Source organism: Acanthaster planci, linkage group LG10 (genome assembly GCF_054643075.1).
Source record: "Acanthaster planci isolate LZ-2023a linkage group LG10, COTS_SCS, whole genome shotgun sequence".
Classification (NCBI taxonomy): domain Eukaryota; kingdom Metazoa; phylum Echinodermata; class Asteroidea; order Valvatida; family Acanthasteridae; genus Acanthaster; species Acanthaster planci.
Window position 1 is genome coordinate 11,656,821 of NC_141786.1, and position 20,648 is coordinate 11,677,468.

At 40.2% G+C, this 20,648-nt stretch overlaps 1 protein-coding gene across 3 annotated transcripts in view; it reads right to left on the reverse strand.

The window, feature by feature from the left end:
* Positions 1-4,422: 4,422 nt before the first annotated feature.
* The window catches only part of LOC110989836 (cell adhesion molecule DSCAM-like), a 29,394-nt gene continuing 13,168 nt past the window's right edge, over positions 4,423-20,648 (reverse strand). For 2 of the 3 annotated variants that reach the window (XM_022254494.2, XM_022254493.2), the window contains exons 5-16: positions 19,163-19,450; positions 18,903-18,923; positions 17,054-17,299; positions 13,652-13,957; positions 12,680-13,003; positions 11,163-11,450; positions 10,756-10,776; positions 10,247-10,498; positions 9,104-9,280; positions 8,792-8,825; positions 7,982-8,040; positions 4,423-5,958 (exon numbers count right to left, since the gene is read on the reverse strand). In XM_022254494.2, coding sequence (XP_022110186.2) covers positions 5,852-5,958; positions 7,982-8,040; positions 8,792-8,825; positions 9,104-9,280; positions 10,247-10,498; positions 10,756-10,776; positions 11,163-11,450; positions 12,680-13,003; positions 13,652-13,957; positions 17,054-17,299; positions 18,903-18,923; positions 19,163-19,450 — 2,123 coding nt within the window. In that variant the 3' untranslated portion in view covers positions 4,423-5,851. The remainder of the gene's footprint in view (positions 5,959-7,981; positions 8,041-8,791; positions 8,826-9,103; positions 9,281-10,246; positions 10,499-10,755; positions 10,777-11,162; positions 11,451-12,679; positions 13,004-13,651; positions 13,958-17,053; positions 17,300-18,902; positions 18,924-19,162; positions 19,451-20,648) is intronic. The other variant, XM_022254496.2, reaches the window with a different exon arrangement.

The window sequence follows — 20,648 nt, forward strand, 5'->3', positions numbered from 1 at the left end:
TTGCTCAGTACAAATATTCTACACATCACAAAAACCACTACCATGTTTATGCCTGTTAGAGAGGGCTGGGATAGGTCTAAGGTGTACAGGAGTCTTTAGATGGTTTTGACCAAAACTACAGTCGGTTGTTGATAAACTATATCTGCAGTTTGGTGATTACTCTGTTCAGCCATTTGGAAAGTGTGGGGCATGCAAAGCAAATCCGAGGAACAGCTTTTGCATGTAGGCACGGCCCACTGCACATCTGGATGAACAGTGGGATATTAAGAACAATTGATTGGCAAGCTTAAGGAAAAGTACTTGGTCCAAGCAAAGGGTTATTTATATGTTTGTAAGCAATTGTTTTTTTTTTTTCATCTGCTTATGAGCTTCTGATTTAGTTCAGTGCTTCTGCTCGTTAGTAATTGCAAGTTTTTTTTTAGTGTATTCGAGTACCTTTACGTAGTCAGCTGCAGTTTTTATTTGGTTTGGTCCCCTGACTAAAGATTCCCCTGCGACTCTTGATAAAATCTCAAGTCTGATACTACCCTCAGATATTAATAGGTCATACAACATAATGACGCAACATGAAAAGGGTCAGAAAGAAAGCCTTAGGTGGATAAATGCTTAGATGTATAGGCAGGCTATTAATGTACGCGGTCAATTTGAAAACATCCAAGAAACTCCAAAACGCGGCAAGCAAAACAGAACTAACATTTAAATGCCCGTTTCTATGTAACAAATACCAAGGCTATTTCAACGAAGGTGCATTCAGTCTATAAAGTCGAGGTTCAATTTCCTGATAATGCACTGGTTTAGAATGTTGACATTCATTTTTTGCGCGAGATCGAATGCACATCTGCAATCCTATCTTCATCTTCATTTAACTCAATCCATTTCGCAAAGTATTCAGGCGATTTCGTGCGAAGCGTTATTTAAGGTATGCCCGGTCAAGAATTGCAATTCGTTTGTATGCTAACATTGGAAAGAGTTCCATTAACAGACGCTACTTGACACCCTGTGCAAAAAACCCCAAGAGACTGGTCTGAAAAAATTGTTTTCAAAGTGTTTTCAAAGTAAACGACTTACTTTTTCATTTGAAAATTGTACCTTTCTAGACGTGTTTTGCTTTCTGACGGCTAATTAGTCACTGTTTGGAGTAATTGCTGGCGTCTGTATGTGAAACTCTTCCTGTTAAATTCTTCGAAGCGTTTATCGATTGGTTCATTGTTCGATTACTCATTACTGAAATAAACCTCTCGTGTTGTCTTTGGAAAAATCCCGATTATTGTACGAATCCCAATTAAACACCAAGGTTGAGGGAACCTTCCTTCTTGTGCAACAGTTTTGCCGCAATCACATCATACAGCAAAGTTGAAGCTCACACATACATTCTTGCAATGGTTGGAATGGGAGCTACAGACAATCGTAAAGACCTTAATTTGTGCACAATTTATAATCCTATATGAGTAACATTACTTTTGTTACCAAAGTGGTGTCATGATTGCCTAGTATCTTTTAATCAAACTGAACGTATATTTTTGCACATTTGAATTACAGCAAATTAAAATGAATACTCAATTTCGAAGAGTCACGGTAAAAGACATCTTTGTGGCGAATAAGAACACACATCCCAATTACTTATTTGTAACCGCTTATGTGAAAGGTAATGCAAATTATCTTATTTGAAGGATGAAAAACGAAGTTGAGTGCTTGTTATTGCGAAACCGGGTTTCAAGTCGCGTTCAAAAATACGCCAAACTTAACTGTTTTTTACAAATTAAATTGTCCATTTTTAGAAATTGGCCGGGGAAACCTAAATATACCAAAGTTTACATTAACTTCAAAATGATTTCATGTGATTGCAGAGACTCTGAACGCTGGGAGAGCAACAAAGGGCAAATTAAGACCGTAGGATTTTACAGAATTCCATATCTACCGTCGGGCGTCGCCCGTCGTGGGTTGCCTGTCGTAGGTCGCCCGTCGTCTGTTGCTTTTTTTTTATTTATGCCTGCACAGTGCTATTTTTCACTTTGACCCTTGATTTTTTTCACATACTTGTTCGATCGATCTGCCCTGCCTGTTTGCCCTTCCACGATATCCCAACAGATCATATAAGAGTAACTTTGAAATGCATGTGTGTAATAAGAGACAAACTGATTCAACATATTTTAAGGGCTGGTATACCTACGATGGAATCTGCTGTATACTCCAAATTAGACATGACTTGAGTTGCACGTAGGCAATCAGAAGCCTTTTAAACTTTGTAAGCTTCATAAATAGTGCTGACATGGTGGACCACCTGTGCTCATTGGCCTTTCTACCATGGCATACACACCCCCAAAAACCAATATCTCCTGAAAATTAAACCAAGTGGTAATTGCCCCCTATAACATTCAATAAACAGTTACTAATCTACAGCACAATTGACAAAACCAATTTACTGTCTATTATTTTTGGATTCCAAGGTGACTTTGAGGAAAAAATTGAATGTGTGTATCGGCTGGCAGATTTATTTCTAGAATTTCATGAAAACAAGTCAGCTCATCTTTACAGTAGGCAAGAGTGAATTGCACTGCGGATAAGTTTGCCTAAACATGTTTGCGGAAATTTTTTCCCCTAAAACGCTTGGTTGAATTCTCAAAATAGTGAAGCGCGACGGGCGACGCACTACAGACAACAGACGACGGAAAATGGCAGAATTCGGACACAACTACCAGCCAGAGGCGACGGACGACAGGCGACGGCACATATGGAATTCCATAGTATTTCCTCCAAACGGCTGTCTGTGGTCGTGCAAAATGGGCAGTTTTAGGCTACATTTGCTGTCGTGCCCATTTTGTACCAGGACGATAGCCATAAAGTCGTAATCCGCCAAGAAGTGTGTTACAATTCACCATGACCAGCCGGTCCGGGACTGACTGGCCCTGAAAATGGATGGAGCTGTTAACGAGCACTTACCAGTGGTTAAAATGAATCTGCGATACAAACGTGCTCACGCCCACGTGTGGACTGGAACGTCAGTGTAGGAAAGAGGTATCATACAGTTTGGTGAAAAACGAAACGACGTAGAACAACCTCGCGTGTCAGCCATTTGGCAAACTGCTTATTTATTTTGAACAAATGAGATTGAGGGTTTGATAGGGTTCAAAGAGATCCCGTAAGAATTTCGCCCGTCAGTGTTCTCAACGCTTGAATTCCAATAGGAAATAACTACTCGGTCCTCCTAGCTTCATCTGAATTTCATTTTGTCAGTGCCACGTGAGTTCAGCCATCGTGTTTCTCACTCATCCGTCGGTATGGCTGAAAATAAGTTTAATCATAGTGCATTACTGAGCATCCTAATGCGACCTACTTCTCTGGATTGTCTCTCTACAGGTGCAGATTCCAGCCAATCCTATCAGAAATACCACGTATTTTGTGTATGCCATTTTGGAAGCCATGTTGATTGTTCAAATGTGGTGACTTAATGCAATAAAATGAAATTCAGACCTGCAGCGATTGACGCATGATACTCGAAATAGAAAGAAAAAAGTAAATGGAGACTTTTTGGTAGCATTCTAACAGGGGAGTAAAACGTGATAAGCGTAAATAAACATTTTATATGGTCTTGTATGTATGTGTATGTGGTCGGGGCCGCATGGACCAAATATGCAGTTGATGAAATGCAGTAACTAAAATGAAACATGGATTGGGTCTGGTTGTTTGTTTTGCCTTTCAGACACGATGGAAATTGTCACCATAGGCTCGTGAGAGGGGAGCTTCCCCACCCCACCCCACTCCCTCGACAAAATGAAATAAGAGGGGAAAGTAAATTAAAGGAAATGAAACAAAACAAAAAGGATGGATGCAGGTGAAAACTTGCAAAGCCTCAAAATCGACCTCCTTCCACTTATTAACACTTCGTTGTTAACGAGTGCTTTGCTCACCCAACCCCCTGGAAATTTCCCCTTCTCGAAAAAAATACTTTGCTTCCCCCTCCCTCCAGCATCTGCACGACGCCCATGCAACCAAATATTATGTTGGAGTGAAAGCGCAGCGCGCTAGGGCTAAGATCAGACGCCGTGCTACTGCCAACTGAAAATCTTCTTGGCTGATACTTCTTAGACTCAGGAGAATGGACACTGATCATTCCCCCCCCCCCAGCTTTGGCTCAGGTCATTTACGTGTGCCTACTCTCCTGAGACGGTCTTCAACAACCATCGAAGATCGGCCATTGAGATATTTAATTCTACTTACGAAAATTCAAATACAATTGAAAAGTACAACTTGAGTAATGGCATGGGGCATCCATGCTTATTATTCATGGAATCATAATTCCATGATAGGGGTGCAGCGCGGACCCTTGCTTCCACTTAAGCTATCGAGGGACTGAAACAATGTGTGTTGTGAATACTTAGAATTTAATAATGAATCAAGACGTCATGATGACATCACACACGATTATTATTGGAGCTGAAATTTCATATATATATTTATTTTGATTCAACACGTGAGCAAAAATGTTAAAAAAAACGTTCACACTTCAAGTACGGCGTCTCTGGAGACTAGGCACTGGACAGGAACTAGGAATTTTTGCACGTTATTCTTCCCATCAAAGGGTTCTGGAAGTGGACCATCAGGGGTCATCTTTCAGGCTCCATAGTCTGAATCAGTTAGTGGAAAAGTGGGGTAAAACGGGCCTTTTGATAAAACAAACCCCTTGGATATCTCGAAAGCGATATAGCGCCATCTAACGTTGACTGTACGTGTTGTTTATAACGAAGATGATGCCATTTTCGAAGTTTTCAGCGCGGTAACATTCGCGCGTCTCCATTCTGAATTTTTTCCACTGTGATATAAATTATATTAACATAGTCCATAAGGGGTCTTTGGAAAACTGACAAGGGAAATATTTTTATACTGTATTAACAAGTTAAACCGTTATCTGTGTGAAAAAAACAGAAGACCAGTTTTGACGTGGAGTATGTTACGCGATTTGTCGAGTTTAAGGTTTTCATTTACACTATTGCCCTTTGTGGTAAAACGGATCCTATCTTAACTGGGCCAAACGGACCCTGCTCAGTCAGTTGCAGTGCATAAATAAAAATGCAATTAAATAAAGTTATATTATCTAATGAAGTTTTCTGCTGTAAAGAAATGACCACACCCATTTCCTTGAAGATCAATTTTAAAGGAGTGAATGTGAATTGGAGTGAATTATTAAACTGCATGCCTATATTGCTGTCTAAAAATATACTCAGTCGAACCTATGCCAACTGCTCTAAAAAAAAACGAGAAAACGGATCTTACCAAAGCCGACTGCTCTTTGAAAACATTAAGCTCTCACCAATCTTACTCTTGTGCTATTATTGCCTTGATCTGAAACACATTTGTGCATCGCGTGCACTAAAACACGTTTTAAATATGGCGATACTTGCTCAACATGATTGGTTCTTGTATGAAGAACACTAAATAAGGACGTGGTTCGATCTGAACACTAAATGTTTAGGCTCAAAGTCAGTTTTAAAAATTAGAGGCCTTCAAAGTTGGTGTACCATTTTGCCCCACTTTCTCGCATAACATCCCCGTTATGGCACTTTAGTAACTGCTGGTCAAGCGTGCGTTTAAACCGAAGACTTTTTTGAAACAGCACATCTAACGATTAAACGTCTAAAGCTTTGGAAGCAGGGATTTTCCTAAACCGGGAAAAGTTGGAAAGAAGAATTCTGGAAAAAATTTAAACGTCCATTTACATAATTAGGTGTAATATAACATGTATACTTTTTTCAATTTACAGAAAGATCCTCCATCTTCTGCTCCGTATTCCGAGAAATGTTCACTCTTTCATAGGCCACGCCCTCTGCTGCTAAGACCACAATCAGCAAGATCCCTAGACACAATGTTCCTCTCCATCCCGAGTCTGCTGCTGTAGGCTGCATGGTACCCACTTACGCGTTGGTGGTTGATTTTCACCGTCGTCAGCAATGACCTGCATTTCTACACAAAATAAAGAGAAGCTTTGGGGAAACTGCTGCTGAAAACATGCTTTTATTTCTCATCTCGCTCTTGGAAGCGTGTCGTTCAGTACGGCTTCAATGTTGTCATATTATTTGGTACTTGGTACTTGGTTAGTTTCTTCCTGAAACATCCTTTAGGGATCTTGACTAGGAGGTCACCCGGAGGGTTGGCGTCTAATTCTTAGTCAACATGTACTTGTAACAATTTTTTCTGCAGGTCTTGTGCGTCTATGAATCAATAACAGGTTGGGGCAGATCATTCCATAATTTGATGGTCCTTTGAAAAAAGAGTTCTTGATTACAGATGAGAATGTTGATGGTATACTGAATTGATTATTATTCCCCCTCCTGGATCTTTGGACTTTGGGCTGAAGCCAGTCAGAAGCATCAATGTCAATAGCTTGAGTGATGATCTTGTAGAGTTGGGTTGTCAGGTTAGCTTCCCTTCTGTCAATTAATTTCTCCCATCCAAGTGACGATAACATGTTGGAGACACTACTCCTCCTAGCATAACCTCTGAGAACAAAGCGCGCCGCCCTTCGCCGAATTCTCTCAATTGCCTCCTGATGACAGATTTTATATGGATTCCATGTTGCCACGCCATGTTCTAGTAGTGATCGACCAAGTGTAAGATATGACCTTTCCTTAACCTTTTTAGAACTTATGTAGAAATATTGTTTGATGAAATTGAGGAGTCTTGTGGCTGTAGTGACAGCATATTGTGTCTGATTTCCCCATCCTAAATCATTTTCAATTTGTATTCCAAGGCACTTGAACTCTTTCATTACTTCAAGACGCACACCACCCATCTCATAAGATGGTTTACCAGGGTTGCGTGTACGAGAAACTCGCATCATTTTCCCTTACTAACATTAAATTTCATACCCCGTGCAGAAGCCCATTTAATAAGGTTATCAAGGTGAGCTTGCAGAAATCCTTCATCTTACTTGCAGTTGATCTGATGGTATATAAGACAATCATCGGCAATTATTCTAATTTCTCCCCTCACAACGAATCGAATGTCATTTATGAAAAGAAGAAACTGGTGTGGTCCCACCACACTCCCAACAACTTTGTGCCAGCTAGACAATTCGCCGTTGACAACAACTCCCTGAAGTCGATTATTTAAGAATGCTGTAATCTATTTCTTTATTTTGCCTCTGATGCTGTAATAATATCATGTCCTTGCTTTGTACTGAATGTCCAAAATTGCTGTTGATGTACTTTCTATTGCTGTTATCTGGGTGTAATTAGAAATATCACTCTCACTGTTGGTGCTGTTGCCCTAGCAAGCTCATTGCGCACGTTGGCACTGAGCACGTGTTTCTCGAGGCACACGCGCATGCTGGACATTAATTTATGAATAATACAAATGCGCTTAAGTCCCCCCCCCCAAAAAAAGTCCCCGGTTTCTGGTCAGCGCGCGTGTCTGCCTTAGACGTGCGTGCTGGCTAATAGAAGAGCTTTTACTTGGTGCAAAACGATGTCCAAAATCTGCCAAACTTGTTTGATCGACTGGAATCCTGCTACTGCGTAGCTTTCACGCATTTTTGATTGTGTGCGTTTGAGTAATATGTACAGTAAAGGAGTCCCCCTAGTTCCCCGTACGTTGTCAGACAATCTTTGTCAGGTGGATTTCTGTATTATACATTTACATCTGGGAACCAGTCATACGAGATGGTCTCAATTCCTGTGTACAAGTACAAGCTTAAAATGTTTTTAAACAATTAGAAAGTGCAGGGCAAAGTCTATTTTAGTGTTGATAGCATCCAGCGTAACATGTGCCTGCAAGCATACAGTCGTGATGGAAATTGCCCGTTAAACGTGCATCATTTCCAGAAAAGGGTAAAAAAGCCAAGTCGCCACACCACTTTTGGATCCAGTTCCTGATCAGAAAACGGAAACTTCTTTTTGTGGCCAAAAAGGATCAGTCTCTTATTGTTGTAAAAGTTTTTGTTACTGCTTTGTTCTTATAATAGATCGTTCTCATATCATATCCTTACCAGTCGTTTCTAAGTAAGTTGGAGGTACGTCCTTCAATGGGTGTGTCTCCTCTACGGTGCTGTAAATGACAGAAATGAAACAAGAAAAACGCCGAGAAACTTTACCTCTAAATCATTAAGAAATATATTATTATATATAAGCATTGCTTAGTAAAAGGTTGCGCTTGCACTATCCTAGTGTACCATACACCCATGGAACAGAGGCATGCATATTAATGTTATTCAAATTTAATTTCACAGGTTCCTTGTTCATCTGTCACACAAGGTGACGGGAACCAGTTTTGTATGGTACAACCCATGCCAGAGTATACCCAGCAAGAAATGAGACCGAGGGATACCCCCCAACATGTCCAATCCCTATACACATTCCAGACTATTGTTACTTAACACATCCCCCAAGTTGTCTGAAAGGAATTCTCCAGATTCCTGCGAGACAATGACCAACACAGAGCAGGGGGGTTCTCTCCGTCTCATACGTTGCTGCATATGTGCCAGAGAGCCTGCCAGGTGCCTTTCAAAATGGCGCTGCCTACGTTCGGCATTTAAATATTACAGGCCAGGTTTTCAAGGCGCCATACATCGGAGAGTATACGGTCTTGGAAAGCTTCATATAATAGTCCTGACTCTGAGGAATACGCCTGTTTAAGTACAATTGTCGAGTCATTTTCATTTCGGAAGATATTAGAATTCAAAGTTTGTGAAAATCCTGCAGCTTGGATTTCAGGCAATAAAGTCAAGCTTTGAAGAAGAGATGTGGTGGCGACAGTATACGTTTTTAACAATCATACCAGGAGTTGCTTTGGCACTTACGTATTTGGCTGGGTAGTGTATTCAGCACAGTCTTCAAAGAAATGAGAAAAAACACATTAATAAGGCTGAGTACTTGAACATATGATGGCATTTTGTGTTCTGGCATTTTGAAAAACCAGACACAAGTTACTACCATCTGTCCTGTCATAAAATCTATCTTTGTATGGTAGATTCATCATACCCCTTTCCATGTTGCTTGTCCCCCTTATACGATAAAAACTATTTGAAGTGGCAGGTAGATGGTCATTGTTGCCAAATTCCATGGGAACATTTCAATGTGCTTCTAGTAAAGTCCTGGGGCACCGGCCATACCTGATGAGGTGGTTTTAACACAGCACCACTTGCGCCTGTAACAGCACAGAATGAAGGCCACTAGGAGCGCGCAACCGCAACAGGAGGCCAAGATTATCGGCCAAGTGGCCTCGCCGTTTCTACCGCTCGCCTCAGTCGTTAAAGCTGACTGAGGGGCCGGAGTAGTCGACGGATTCACTGTTATCAGAAAACATTTGCAAAAAAGCTCAGTGAACAAAGAGTTCATTCTACAATGCAAACTGTGCAGTGAATTTAAACATAGTCATGTCAATATTTCGTGTAGGCCTACATTTTTTGCAGCTGAGCGTTGTGTCCAGTAAATCAGAATTTAGTGGAACGTTATCTGTCAATGTGCTAAGCGCGTTTAAATATGAACATGTTACAAACTAACAGCAAAATCAGTCGATAGACCCAGTTTTTTCACCAGAAAATCAGGCTTATATGACTGAGATAGAAAAAGAAGTTTTATATTTGGGCTTGCTCTCAACTCGGGTCCTTTTTCACAATTACAAAAAATGGAAGACCTACACCTAGCTTAAATTGTAGGGTTTACCTCGGAACCCAAATTGTGGAGTGTAAGATCAAATGACGAGTAATGTCAGTAGTTGCGGATGGTGTTACAAAATTTTGTCCCACAAACTGCCAAAGTGCGAATATGTACATGTGCGTCCTGACATATTAATCAATTTAAATAAATGAATATTTGAATATTGCATCTCCCGTTTAATCAAATATTGAATTATTTTGGTTGAATTGAATTCCCAGCAAGCAGCTACATAAGCATGTATGTGTGTCGTGATCATATTATTGATCAATTTTCAGTACAGGGGGAGTACGGTTACTGGAATTATGCCACACGTCAACTCCAAACATCTGAAAATACGGCACAACTTGCCGACTGAAATTTTAGTTTGGTTTTACCAAATGCATGAAATTGAAATCTTCTCCCCTTGTTATTTTCACCTTTTTAACCTTTGAGTATTTCCAAAATTGTACCTGTATTTGAAGATTTGGTAATTAATCGAATACATGTATTTGAATATACAAAAGACCCCTGAAAACGTGGGGTATTTCAAAATTTGCCTTTGCTATACCAGGCTGGTGTACGAACCGGCGTTAACATTTCCAAGAGTCAAAGCTTACCCTCGGCTATGTGGGACTCTTTGCCGCACAACCCATCCCTGCAGTACCGGCAATGCAAATGGCCGCCATACTGCCCAGAGTACTGAAACTCGCCGTCATGCTGAACGCAGTCCAGGTCTGGCCTCAGACTCACCCAGTCGTTGTGTTCAGCATCAAAACCCATCAACTGCAAGCAGGTCCCGGCATTGCTGCCTTCTGGCATGCCGGCGACAAAGAGCGTCCTCTCTGCCACGCTGTATGACACAGTGATACCTGTCCAGGGATTGAAAGAAAATGTAAAACTGTGAAAAAATAGGAGATTCTTTTTCCATTTTTTTGGCAAAGTCAAATCTCAATAGTAGCCCTACACTCTCAGTCATGTAGGCATAGGAAATTTGCAAAAATTCAAATATCTTCAAAATCAGAAAGGCCCCTTTATTACATCAACTTTTGCAAAATGAAAAAGTAATTTATCGTCCCCTTTTTGAATGCCAGTAGAAACGTTTTGGCACAGAGATTCAGGTACTTACCCATCAATGACGGCGCATTGGCTGAAAGAAAAAGAAATTGCAGAGAATTGTTAGACTGTTTCATCTACAATCTAGAATTGTGGCTGAGAGAATTAATTCATAGCTTTCGAAATCAACTTTGTGGTTGTTTGTAAGATTTTCTAAACTTCTTTATGTTGCTGACATTTTTTTTAATGAATCTAAAGAGTAGTATGTTTTTATCCTTCCAAAAAATAAAATATTAGAGTGCTGTTTAGTAACTTGGTTTGTTGTGTTTAGCTCTAGCTGGTTGCCCTGGATCGTATACGGAGGCAGTGTCTTGCAGTCGTACAGAATTCACTGTTAAAAATAGGCAAACGGATAATGTAGAAGACGATGTGCACAATCACATGCAAATAGCACTAGTAAAGGCGACAGGCGACACTTACGTTTCGTGCGCTTGTCCACTGTTGCGTAAGGGCCCGAGCCATGCCTGTTTTTGGCATACACTGCTACTTGGTAGAGCGTGTCATGTTCAAGGTCACTGAAATGATCATGGGGCCTGTCTGGATTGAGTTCATTCCAGCCCAGAAGGTCAAATTCTCGAGGAATCACGCGAATGTTGATGTAATAGAACTCCAGCGTCTCGCCACCGTCGTAACCTGGTGCCCAAACCACCTGAATCTCATTCTCTGCAAAGTAATATGCTCGAAGATCTTTCGGTGCCTCAGGCTTTCCTGAAGAGAAATTAAAAAAATCATAAAAACCAAAGGAGTAGCGTAATGTCCGAACCCTCCATCATCGGAAATGCCTGACTTGAAATAAAGTATATAAAAAGTTATACTATCCTCAAGGGTCTAAAATGTGTTGGCACTTCATCAGCAAATAGTGACTTGCTGTACGCCTCTGATCAAAGTAGTATTATTGGTCCTAGAGGCCTACAGCGCTGTGCTTTCAAAAGAGCAGGGTGTCAGAGGGCACCTGTCAATTTTGGAGCATTTGTAAGCTCTGTTATGGGTCTACAGGTGCATGACTATTGTTTGTATACCGAATAGACTTTTCTCCAGAAAGCCAATATAAGAGGGCAACTATGTTTCTGCTTTTGATTAGAATAGGAGATTTTCATTTAATTATTTTCAATCTGTCACCCAATTTTCAGTTTTGATACTGAGTTTCATTCAGAGACTGTCCGGAGTGCCTTCAACAAGTCAATTGAAGTATGCCTAGCAGGGTTATGGGGGTTGAATTACTGAAACGTACGTCACGGTTCCAAGTCCTTTTGTTGGCTTGCTAGAAAGAGGTAATTGCCCAAATTATAACCTTTCTGTTCGAAAAAGGCTACTGCATATTTGATAAGGGCCTATATAAGATCACTGACTAGCAAAACAACCCATCAGACGTCTCTTTCAATCACAAAAGTTCACTGGCGTTCCAAACTAAATTGAGGAAGGAAACACACGTAGTAGCTTTGCTCACTTTCTTGCTGAAGCTCTAAAATCAACATAGCAACGTAAACGGAATGGGAAATTGGCTCATGGTGCAGTGCCGCTGGTACTTGGCCATACCCGCATAACTTTATTACCCAACGCTTGAAATAAACGATACCCACAGAATACCCAGCTGGCGCCCTTCTGGGAGATGCTATCCGTGGGCCATAAATAAAGCTGGCGTACAGCCAATACCAAAGTGAGTACAGTGTACACCATACCAAGCTGTGAAAAAGACTGAAACTACGTGTTGTTACCTAAATGATTGAAATGAGCAGAGGGAGCCAGTATCACTTTTGTCACCGAAGAAATCTTGATAAATCAATAGTGTTTTCGTTAAGTGTTAACGTGGAGCGCAGTAACTTCTATTTCCTACTGACTGTGGCCAATCCAGATATTTTTTAATACTTGGGGCACATGCATTGCATGAAAATGACGTAACAATAGTGAGAGGCACAAAGCTACATACTGAAACTTACCTGTTTTATTCAACTGTATTTCATATTTATCATACTGACTGATATGGTTGGCAGCTCTACATGTGTATATTCCATAGTCGGTGCTCTGCACTGGAAAGATTGTCACTTGGCTCTTGATTAAAAACCCTGCAAAATCATCTCCAGTAATGGTATCTTCCAGGTACACTCGACCGGGATCGGTGTTGTTACTTATTGCAATACCATTTGCACCGTACCACGTGACCTTAGGAAGGGGATTGCCCAGGATTACGCACTCAAATGTAGCTGATTGGTTCTCGTTAACACCAATCCACGTCCTCCCCTCACTGGTTATTTCGGGGCGATCTATGAGAGAGAAATTAGCATCAGAGGCAAATAAAGATTGCCAGGGTACGTAGTTCTTTTACCAAACGAGATCGAACGGTTTCAAAAGGGTGCACCCTGTGCTCTTATTCATTATTCACAATTCTGTCCAAGGGTTCAAAGGGTGGTTAAATAATAAAGTATGAAGGTTTTAAATTCTCCGGAGCTTGGCAGGCCATGTGTGGATTGCTTGGAAATACTCCTCACTTGAAATCATAAATTTCAGGTTCAAATCATCTTTGTCGTTTTTCACTTCTTTTTAACTTGTGATTTACGAGTGAAAAAAAATATCACCTTGTGCTTGGTTTGTGTGGTCGAGAACAAATCATTAGATACGCATGTAAAAGACCAATCACAAACAGGAAACCAAAACTGTTTGGGACAAAAATCGCAGCAGGTGTTTGTGATCCTTCCAATGTCTTCAGAGTTGTTTTGGATCCTAAAGTAATGTAGTTTTGAGGAATTTCTTTCATTTTAAAACATACCTACTGTAGTGGCAGTCGCATTATGAATAGCTACGACTAATTAACAGCTTGGCTACCTTAATAATGCCATTTTACTATGTTAGAGAATGTGAGTGATCAGAATTGTTTTTTTTTTCATTTTGTTGGAAGTTGTAGATCTACTTACAGAACACTGCAACAGCAGTCCATTCCGAGTATGCACTTGGCTTCCAATTAGACGGTGGTGCGTATCTGGTCCAAGCGCATCGGTACCAGCCAGACTGGTTTCTGTATACCTCACCCAGAGTCAAATTTGTGTAAGGTCTTTCATATGTCGGTCGATTAAGATTGGTTGAGGATATCTGATCACGGCTGAACTGCCAGAGAGTCAATTTGCTATCAAGTTCTTCCCTGTTGATGATGCAGGTGAGTAAGACCTCGGTGCCCTCGACGACCGGACCCGGTGGAGACATAGTCATGGTCACGTCCCAATCTGTACGGGTAACCAAACGAAAAGTTCCATTTATGTGGACATTAAGTTCCTGTAGGCTCATTGAACGGTAAACCTTCTTTCCTCGACCCAATAGGGGCGTCGGGGGCAATAGTCTGTCGCCCAGACTTTTACTTTGGAGAAATAGTGAAGCATTTTCTAATAGCCCAGGGTTTTTTGTGTTTACCCCCAAATTTGCGAAAAGGTAATTCCTTTTGTTTTGTTTGTTGTTTACTTTTTGCGCAATTTTGCGGAAAAGGTGTTTTTTGTGTTACGATTTTGTTGTTTATGAGCTGTTTCATCGTTTCGGCGAAATAGCTTGGTTGTGTTATTAGTTTTTTCCTTTTCAAATACTTTTGTTTTCCTTAATTTCTCCTTTTTTGGACTCTGCTCATAGGATTTGTACACATTTCCTTCCACAAGTCGACGTAAGTAGTTTAATAAATCTGACCAACCTCAAACTTGGCAATCTTTAAAATTTATTCAAGGAGATAGTCCAGGAGGAAAGTTAGTATGAAGACTTCATACGTAATTAATGATAAATTATTGAATATTTAACTTCCCTTAGGGTTTGTACAAGTTTTTCAACAGCCAGACCTCGACACTGTTATTGATCAGAGTTCATTATAGGTCAATACTCTTAGCCCACCAGCTAGAGAGTGGGTGAAAAAGCCCCCTAGAATTGGCTTCACCTCTCTGAAAGGCCATTATGAAAGGAAAATTCAATTTAACACCATAGGAGAAAGAACTAACTCGTAGGTCAATGATTTGAAATCTCCACACTAAAAGCGATTGGGGGTTACAGCTCCTTCCATCTTGGTACACGTTTGGCAGCAAACTTTTAAACTTTAAATTGTTTTCCGTTTACACAGCTGTCACGGTCTTATACATTTTGTTGATGCGTGGACCAATGCCACTACAACAACTGCGTGTATGCACGCAATCTTTTCAGGGGTTGCCTCGGTTTGTTGGCCCGCAGTCTTTTGGACTCACAATAATTGACCTAAGTCGTAGTTATTATTCTCGTTCACTAGAGTGTCAGGTGAGCGCGGACAACCCCATCCCATTGTTTACATAATGCTTTATTGGCGTACTGGTACTCTCCTTTGTTACAACCAAATGAGGGTTACCAAATCGTTCACTTGAAGAGTCGTCCCTCGTGAAGGTTAAACCAAAATGATTGGGGCAAATCTTGATTATTTCTGCCTATATGTAATGTAGTAACAAACCACATGAGTATGGAAAGTGCACCAAGTCCAGTCGGTGGATCTGAGACGAAGATTTTAGACAAATGGCGGTAATCTGGGCCGACAAAGACAAATGTTGTATGTCTCCTGTTAGCTAAGTGAGACACTCTACGATCACGTTTATGTTATTTGCAGTTTCCGATATCTGCACAGCACTGTGTTAACCCAAAGACTTATTTTTGAATTAATTTTGTGTGTTTGGAACAATAAATTGTATCTTCAGGACATGCAATTATGCTTTTCGATTTGCCAATTACTGAAAATCTTTGAGACATTGTAAGACGCTTTTGTTCTCACAACCATTTTAAAGGAGTTTGATTATTTTTCGAAATGTTCACATTGCAAATGTCCCTTGCGATTTGGTCACGGTAGTTCTCCCCACACAAGTACAGATTTACTCTACCAAGGATAATGGATCGAAATACAACTACATAATTGTAGTATGCTAACCTGAAAATTCTAAAAGCTAATTCTACCGTGGAAATTATTTTTCAACAAAGCTCTACTGAGATTAAAAACCATAAAATGAAATCAAAAATTGACAACATAAAAGTGGATATAATATTAAGTACGCGATTTTTAAAGCTTTTTCATTTCTCCTGTTGGTATCGATTAACAAAATTGTCATTTTCCCAAGCTAAACCAAGAGAGGGCACAACTGCACTTAGCTGGTGCACAAAAGATTATAAAATACATGCGTTACTGTCGCCTCACCAGCAGCAAAATGAACACCCCCATCAAACCTGGTTCTGTTCAACACATGAGACGTGTTATTGATCAAGTAGGATAAGGTTTACAGACCTCTAAATTTGGCACGGAAGTTGTGATTGTAATTATATCTGGAATGAAGACGAGGTCATCTGAAAATGCGAAACAAAATGGACAAAGTAGTGACAGAGGCAATATTTTAAAGCCGACCCAGCGGCTTTCGAACGCCTGTCAGGGGAGTTCTAACTGTATTACATCAACTGACGTTAAGTATATTTTAACTGATGAGCATAAAACTGATAAAAGATGATGTAAAAAGTATCGATGAGGAAAACAAGGTCTATTTTTTACTGTTAACAAAATTTCTGGTAAAGGTCTCGCTCTTTGGTTATGAAGGCTATTTCATGCTAGAAGGACGTCGAAAACGCATATTCTTCGCACAAGTTGACTTAGCTTTTAATATGATAAAAGTTTTTGGGTTACTGCATTTTACCATTGATTGCTTTACTTCTGTTGTTAGTAAATGTGGAACTCCACCCGCACTTTATTTTCAACGTTTTTGAGCTTCTTATTAGCTGCAGAGGAGATGCAGGTCTTCCAATGATAAGGAACAGATATCTGCATCACATTAAAAGCAGATCCCTGAGATTATTTTATCAGAAACATGGTAACTAAAGGTGCTAGCCCGTGTTTTTATTAACCAAATGCAGTTTAGGTGCAAAAAATTATTTGGTTTCTTTAGGTTCCCGATTTGAAACATAGTAACATCTTTAGACCTGTTCATGTACTGCTCAATGAAGTGTCAGCAGCAAGGATGCTCAAGGAATATGTGACCGTCCCATGCCACAAAAACTAAAACAATGATTCTTTCTATGAAAAAAACTGTTTGAGAATTGAAACAGCAAAGGGCAAGTCTGAGTAATAAACATCTGTCCACCACAGGTCGATTTGGCCTGGTGCCCAGGATGCACCAGGCACCACGTACACGTTACCAAGGATAATCGACCGGTGGCATGTAAGTTGTCAGTGGTCGAACTTGCCTATACAGATGCAACGCTGACAATCTGATGAAATCACTTTCTAGAAACTAAATGAAAACAGATTTTCTTAGTCACACCCAGGCTCGAATACATTATTCGCTTACCGTATATTCTGTTGGGGCTGCTACACACATCGTCCCGACAGTAATTACATTTCATTCGGTATGACAGACCGGTGTACGGGAACACGCCATCATGCTGGATACAGTCCAGGTCTGAACCGAGACTCTTCCATCCGTACATGGTGTAGTTATTCCCAGTTATTCGCAAGCAGGTTGCTGTATCGTTGTCTTGTGGTACGCCGGTGACGACAAATCTCTCTTGTGCTCTACTGTACGACACGTCTATACCTGACGGCGAATTCGAAGCACAGACAGAAGTTAACATTAACGTCTCATCCCAACGGCCAGCACAGGGTAGGCTGAGCACCCTCGTTAACATGCAGCTCAGATTGCAAAGTTATTTAACTCATTCTGTAATTATTTTCTGCGAGTAAAGGTAGAACAATTTTTCCCTGCCCAGTTAATGGCAAGTCTAAGAAACTATTTCAAGGAAGTTGCACATTCTGAACATGAACTTTGGAAGTAAATAAATTTTCTGTTACTTTGACCATAGAGGAAGGACACAGAGCGGCAAAGTGTTCAATGATGGTCGCCGCTGAGTGAGATGAATAATACAAAACATTCGAAAACTGCCTGTCCTAGCAACACTTGTAGGTTTGCTTGCAATTAGATACAAATTATTGCTGTGACCAGGAAATAGAGAGAGAAAAAATCCTGATATTAGACCTACTTTTGCCATCATTAGTAAACTTTTAAAATTTTGATACACTGCTCAATTATCCATGCAAAGTTTGCAAATTTATTCTCCTCCGTCAAATGCATCATTGTGCACAGACTTGGTATGAATTTGGCCAACAAAAGGTTCACTTTTTCTGGAAAGCTAAGTTCATAAGTAACAAAATGCGCTATTTCAAGAAAGAGCTCATCGAGGGCAATGAATGCACATATACATTTAGGGCGCACAGTGTAATGCAAGCAACTGCACATGCATTGAATTTGATGTTGTCATGAGATAACACCAAACACCAACAACTGCATGAATATTCAATTTCCTATACATCATGGCACAAAGCTTTAAGGATGCAGATTACCGGCGACAAATTACGGCGGCGATCACATGGTAGGCCTACGGAGGGGTTTCGTGTTTGTGAAACGTAGTACGTAGGAAGCGTTCGCTGCGCTCTGACTATGGACATATACAAGACATGCCAGAAAGCGGTAATTGGACAGATGTTACAGCTCATATAGCTCAAACTCCTTCTGTGTCCTTCCTCTATGCTTTGACTTGACACGTGTTTGGCTCCTTGATCAATATCTTTGCATCAGTGCGATGATAAATTTTTACAACACTTTTGCTCATACAACGACGCCTATTCCTAACACTGCATGCTCTGGTTTTGTCCAAGAGCTTAAAACCATTCCAAAGCTTAATTGGGTAAACCGCGATTAAAAATTGTTAAAATTTGCTTCTAGTGTATTGCTAAATGTTACTCTTAAATTTGGAATTCAATGTTATTCGATCGACATACACTTCATTGGAATAGACTGTAACTGTTTAAAACATCTTTTTATTTTTATTGTATCCATGGCAATTAACATGTGTAAATTTCAAGGCCAGAGTCCTTCCTATATTAGTCTGAAATCTTTCTGTTAGGATCCGTAATTATATTGAATACCTTGTAATGACCACCCAAGATTCTACTCCCCGTGTCTGCTGCTTATTTCATTAGTTCAATGGGGTGGTGTTAAAAACGTTTTCCTCTGTATTGTGTAGAAATCCCTTATTACTTGTAACTCTAGGCTTTAATTTCTAACATTCCTAATTTGCCTAAATCTACGCAAAAGGAACGACCGGCAAAATCAAAAATTTAACCGAAAAAGTCCCACTTACCTAAGGAAAAAGGTGTATCGACTAAAATGCCACAAGCATGGAGGAAAAATAATAAGAAAAACGCAAAATTAAAACAAGAATTAAGCTCGAACGTTATCAAAACTTGAAGACAAGTTAGGTGGTATATGTTGTAATTCTTGCTGTTGGTGATGTTTTTGCTGTCAGCGTTTTCCCAATTCAAACCTTGAAAATCCGAAAATTATTATATAAGGTAAATTATATGGAACAAACCACAAGTTCCTACTACTAACAGTACTCACGATACGTCCAAACCGTTACCGTCCCATGTGGACTGGAGCCATGAGCGTTGGTTGCATACATGGCAATTTGGTACTGGGCGCCCGGTTTGAGGTTGTCGAAACTGAGGTGAGTGTCATTCTGATTGTGTCGTTTCCAGCCACGGGGGTCAAACTCTCCGGGGATCTTGCGAATGTTGACAAAGTAGGACTGCAGTCTCTCGCCACCGTCGTAACCTGGTACAAATGTGGCACTTATGGATCTCCTCGATACATAGAATGGACTCAGGATACGTGGCGGCTCAGGTTTTCCTTAAAAAAAGAAAATACTACATTGATATTCGTATCAGACGTCACACAGAAAATAAAAGTTGACAGTGAATCTTTTTAAAAGGGACATTATTTTCCCGTTTCACGACATGCCTTTTGTGTTCCACTTTTTGCACATTTGCATGACTTCAAAGCTATATTCAGGCCTCTTACCAATGTCCTGTGTTTTTTGGAACTGCACATGCGTACTTATTACTTTTATGTTGTCATAGTAGGCATTTATCATAATAATCAACAGTATAATGATTGTAAGGAACGCACTTTCTCTTTTTAAATAGGTTTTCCTCAACATTTTTCCTCCCTTCCCTGACTTTAGCTTTCAACTTTTTATGTCATTTTAACAGACATTACTACTTAGCGTAACGACCCAAGGACAATTTTCAGCCGATCGGTGAAGGCTTGTCTTTGATCCTTTACGAGAAATATATATACAAGAAGTGTAATAATTGTCTTGGGAGGTAATTGGTTCATCTGTGAGAGACCTCCCCTCACAGTAAAGATGAAAACTTTTTCAAACTTGCAAGCGGGGCTAGTTCAGCAACTTTTTATGACTTATGTATTGCAGAAAAAACGGCTGTAGTAAAAGCCGTGGTGGTTCTCGTTCAAGAAGTTCAATCTAATCATATGACGTTGCGCATGTTGCTAAGACTTTTCATGAAATTGACCATAAGCATTTTGCACTCTGCAAGAAAACACACATATTTGGGAAGCAGGGTCTACGCATGAAGAGACGTTACACCACCCTTTGTAAAATCAGCTGCTCTACCAAGATAACACATTGATGAGCTGGTTAGTAACTAGACTGGTCCAGTTGTGGAACCACTTCCCCATCTCACTCAGCTAATCCCAATCCCGGGAAGACATTACACCAAACAGTGAATTGCCACTCATTCAACCACAGCGATAGATTTATGCTCAATAAGGAATACCAACAGATAAATCAAGTAATGTTGCAGTGACAAGGGCAAAATAAGAAAGAAAGGGGAAGAAGGGGAGAGTTTAAAGCGGAGGGGGTATGGAAAATCAAACACAATAAAATCACATCAAAAGAAGCATCTTGATATCATAAAGGGGATCATAATATAGTTCGCTTTCTTTAAACCATTTTTATTTATCCCGTAGCTGACAGGAGTGAAAAAATGGACACTTTGGCACAGAGTGTACAGAGCTCTAAAAGTTT